Below are 4,388 nucleotides of genomic sequence, written 5' to 3' on the forward strand. Positions count from 1 at the left end.
ACCCGGAGACCGCAGGGTCGTGGGCAAGGCACTTAGCCTTTCCGAGCCTCGGTTTCCGCCTCTGTAGAATGGGTCTGGGTCTGAGAGCCCGTCCGGCAGAGGGCTGTGGCGGGAGTCAGCAATCCACGTCCCTCCGCCCCGAATCTGGCGCCGCAGGTGGTCCTGCCCGGGCGCCGCGCGGATCGCTCGACACCTCGCTCAGATCTGTGTCCCCCTCCAGAAAGGCAGGACTCCGCCCCCTTCCGGCGACTACTGGGAGATTCGTGTCCCCGAGCCGAGGAAGCGCGCGGGGCGGGGCTACCTGGCTTCCCGCCCCGGCCCCACCCCCGGCGTGAATTGGGGACACCCTAGAGTCGATGTCAGCGCCTCTGGGGCCGCCATAAGCAGAGTTTGCATGTCTGAGCCCCAGGGCCTCTCTCCCTTACTCCCGTTGTTCAGGGAAGTAAACTGGGCCTGGAGAGGTTGTGTGGCTTGCCTAGCCCTCTCTGCAAACTAGGGACGGAGACGTTATTTAGGTGGGTCACTGCCACAGCCTCCACCCCCACCCCTCCACGGCCCCAGCAGCCCGAGAACCAGGCTCCCTGTGCCTGTTCAGTTTCCCAGGTGGCAAGTGTGACCCCGCTGACCGCGACGTGGTGCACACGGCCCTGAGGGAGACCCGCGAGGAGGTGGGCCTGGTTGTGCCTGAGGAGCATGTGTGGGGTGTCCTGAGGCCCGTGCACGACCAGGTAAGCCCGCCAGGCCCTGAAACCACCACTGGCCCTTGCCCCATTCAGCCCCTCTGCTTGCCCTGGGCTAGGAGCAGAGACCCCAGGGACAAGGAGGGTGGTCATGGACTGTGGCAGTCACGGAGTACGGTGGGGCCACCTGCCTGGCAGTTGTGTTCCATCCTCACACAGCCCATCAGGAAGGGGCCAGGGGTATTTTATCCCCTTTCACGAGGGATACTGAGGCTCAGGTCCTGGGGTGGAGGTGGCTCCAGGATGAATCAGCTCTGCTCTGCTCGGTGGACAAAGGTTGGGGAGGGCTTTGCAGGGTAGGCAGGGACTGAATGACCGCTGGGAGATTTTAGGGTAGTGAAGGTAAGGAAAAGCGAAGGCCCGGAGGCCTGAATGGGTCCAGTGTGTTTGGGGGGCCTGAGTCAGTCAGCGTGGCTGGAGCAAGTCCAAGGGCAGGGGCCGGGTGGACCTGCCCTGCACTGCTAAAAGCCCCTGGAGTCTTCCTCTCAGCCTCCCTGCCCCAGCCCCAAAGCCCCATTGAGGGCGTGCCTCCCCTGACTGCCTGCCCTCCTCCTGCCTCAGCAAAAGGCCACTGTGGTGCCGGTGCTGGCCGGCGTGGGCCCACTGGATCCCCAGAGCCTCAGGCCCAACCCCGATGAGGTGAGTGGGGAGATGCTAGGGGTGGAGTCTGGGTCGTCCGGATGGGCGGAGGCTGCAGTGGCCAGTGCTCTGTCTACCCTCTCGCTGCCTCCTGCCCACAGGTGGATGAAGTGTTTGCACTGCCCCTGGCCCATCTGCTGCAGGAACAGAACCAGGGCTATACCCACTTCTGCCATGGTGGCCACTTCCGCTACACACTGCCTGTCTTCCTGCACGGGCCACACCGGATCTGGGGGCTCACGGCCGTCATCACTGAGTTCACCCTGCAGCTCCTGGCACCTGGCATCTACCAGCCCTGGCTGGCCACCCCTGAGCTGCCCAGGGGCTGATGACGTGGTCCTGAGCAGCCCCTGCCTTTGCCCTGCCACGCCAGCTCCACTCCAGGACTGAATAAAGAGCCTTTGCCAACTGCATGGCGACTGCACCTTCTGCACTGGAGCCCTGACCTTGGGCAGACCCCATGGGACAGCTGGCCTCCTGGCTAGGGTGCCTCTGGATAATCACACTGTTACTTGCTGTGCCCACTCACTGTGTGCCAGGTGCCTGGAGTCTTTTTTCTCATTTCACTCTCACCACAACCCTGTGAGATGGGGCCAACGCTGTCCCTGGCTGGTGAGACTGAGGCTCAGGGAGGGTAGACACCTTGCCCAAGGTCACCCCAGTTTGGGATTTGAACCAGGCCCTCTCTGACTCCAGAGACCAAACTCCTAGCCACTACACTGTACGAGCTCCTGTTCCATCTTCCGTGCCTGGCTGACCATGTGCTGGGCAGTAGGCATCCAGAAAGGAGCCCTGCATGCTACTGCAAACCTCTAACATGCCAAGCTCCCACCATGTGCCAGGTGCTATGCTGGGGTCCCATCTGTGCACCAGCCAGATGCTACTCTGCCCTCGGCGGGTGCTCAGTCTGTGGGAGATCTTAGACCAGGTCACACAGATAATCATGTGATTGTACATTAATTACTCACAGATATGTAATGGAATTATGTATCAATCATGTAAATCTCTGTGAGAGAGTTGAAGGGGTGGGCAGTCGAACCTTGACACGGTGGACTGGGCAGTATTAGGCAGGACAAGTGATAGAAAACCCCACCCACTAGCTGACTTTGCCAAAGGAAGAATGGTGATTACAAACTCCAGAGATAGACCAGCTTCAGGCATAGCTGGATCCAGGAGCTCAGGGACTCTCTTCTTTCCACTGTATTGGCCTCACTCTCAGGAGCATTCTCTACTCCACAGGGGTGAGAGGTGAGGAGAGGGCAACAGCTCTAGGATGGCACGGTACCAGCATCCCATCAACAGAAAACACCTTCTCTTTCTGGGCCAGTCTGTCCCAGAATTGTACTTTATTGGCCTGCTTCGGGTCACATGCCCTTCCCTGAACCTGTCACGTGGCTGCTGGATTTAGAATTCATTGATTGGCAGGGTCTGGGGCACAGGCCTGGGGAGCAGGGTGAACCTCCTAGAGTGAGAGTAGTGAAGGTGTGGCCCCCAAAGGACCCCTGGGAAAAGACAGGGAAGGTTGAGCAGGTAAAGGCAGCCACATTCCCCTGCAGAGAGTGACCTTGAGACCATAGGTAAGCAGGAGCAGGCCAGGCCAAAGGGCAAGGGCAAGGAGCAGCATGTGCACACAGCTTGGGGTGTTCTAGGAAACCAAGAGGGGCCGTGGGGACGTGGGGGGAGGGGCCCAGCACTCGGGGCCCCAGTGAGCGGCCAAGGGGACAAGCCTCAGTGATGGGTTAGGATTTTATTCCAGGCTGGCAGAGGGGGAGAGGGGTGCCGAAGTGATCGGATTCAGGTGTTAAGAAGCTTGAGCTCCAAGGGGACCAGGTTGCGGCAGCACCCCGACCCCATCTCTGCAGAGCCCTCCCCGCCCGCCCATCTACCCTACCCCCCCAGCCTGCCTTCCACACCCCTCCCCCTTCCCACACACCTCCCCACACGCTCTCCCCCAGCCCCTCTGTCTCACCTACCCCTTCCTCCCCACACTCCCCTCCCATTGCCCCTCATACCCCTTGTGTCACCTCTGGCCCTCCAGCCTCACCTGGGAGCAGGGCCGCGTGATGGCGGTAAAAATAACTCTCCGGCTGTGTGTGAATTGGGGAGGAGTTGGGGGAGAAGGAGGGAGGCTGGGCCCCAGCACTAGGGGAGGGGCCCTTGGGGTGGAGGCCAGGGAGCTGCTGGTCTCCTGGGCCCCAGAGAAGCGTTCTGAGTCCCACCCCTTCCCCCGTCCCCAGGGCCACACTCTGGCTCTCTGGGTCACCTCCGTCAGGCGCACACCCAGCACCGGCAGCGACCCAAACCAGGTGGAGGAGCCCTCAGAGCGGTAAGTAGCCCAGCCGGCCTACCTGCCAGCCCACGGGGTCCCCCTCCAGGCCGGAGGCCCCCGCCCTGCCGGCCTTGACCTTGCGCTCTGTCCTCAGGTCCCAGCTGCTGCCCAGGACCCCCCCGCTCCCCACCAACACCCTCAGTGATGCCTCCTCGCCCTGTCTGGTTGGCCTGATGCGGTGCCCTCATCTCCGGTCCTCAGGGGCTCCTCTGAGTGCTGCCTCCATTTCCGGCCCCCCATGGCGGGCACGGCGGACCGGGGGCGGGTGAGCGTGCAGGAACACATGGCTATTCACGTGAGCCCGGGCCCCATCCGGCCCATCCGCCTCATTTCCGACTACTTCCCGCACTTCTGCCCCTTCGCTGAGCCCACCCTGCGCGCCTGAGACCTCACCCTCCAGTGACCCCCACCATCCACTCTGCGTCCCAGTCCCAGCCGGACCCAGAGCCAGAGGGAGACTCAGACAACAGCAGTGAGTGGGCACGAGGGACAAGGGGGACCCTCTGGGCCCAGCCCAGCCAGGATGGGGTCTGGGGCGTCCCAGGTTTCCGACCTGGGGAGGGGCAGGGCAGGAGGCATGGTACCAGGGCGGAGGTTGATGTGGACGCTGACCTGCTGGCCACCTGCCCTTAGCCACCCTCGGCACCCTCGAGTTCACGCCTTTTTTTTTTTTTTTTTTC

At 62.2% G+C, this 4,388-nt stretch overlaps 2 protein-coding genes across 2 annotated transcripts in view; both read left to right on the forward strand.

The window, feature by feature from the left end:
- The window catches only part of NUDT8 (nudix hydrolase 8), a 2,469-nt gene extending 573 nt beyond the window's left edge, over positions 1–1,896 (forward strand). Inside the window, exons 2-4 of the mRNA XM_007450415.1 lie at positions 596–728; positions 1,302–1,379; positions 1,481–1,896. Coding sequence (XP_007450477.1) covers positions 596–728; positions 1,302–1,379; positions 1,481–1,708 — 439 coding nt within the window. The 3' untranslated portion in view covers positions 1,709–1,896. The remainder of the gene's footprint in view (positions 1–595; positions 729–1,301; positions 1,380–1,480) is intronic.
- A 1,546-nt stretch (positions 1,897–3,442) lies between these two features.
- Positions 3,443–4,388, forward strand: part of LOC103079561 (double C2-like domain-containing protein gamma) — a 14,837-nt gene continuing 13,891 nt past the window's right edge. Inside the window, 5 exon segments of the mRNA XM_007450454.1 lie at positions 3,443–3,448; positions 3,617–3,705; positions 3,910–4,088; positions 4,091–4,180; positions 4,342–4,366. Of these exon segments, the coding sequence (XP_007450516.1) occupies positions 3,443–3,448; positions 3,617–3,705; positions 3,910–4,088; positions 4,091–4,180; positions 4,342–4,366 (389 nt within the window).

Source organism: Lipotes vexillifer, unplaced genomic scaffold (assembly GCF_000442215.2).
Source record: "Lipotes vexillifer unplaced genomic scaffold, Lipotes_vexillifer_v1.1 scaffold1477, whole genome shotgun sequence".
NCBI lineage: Eukaryota > Metazoa > Chordata > Mammalia > Artiodactyla > Lipotidae > Lipotes > Lipotes vexillifer.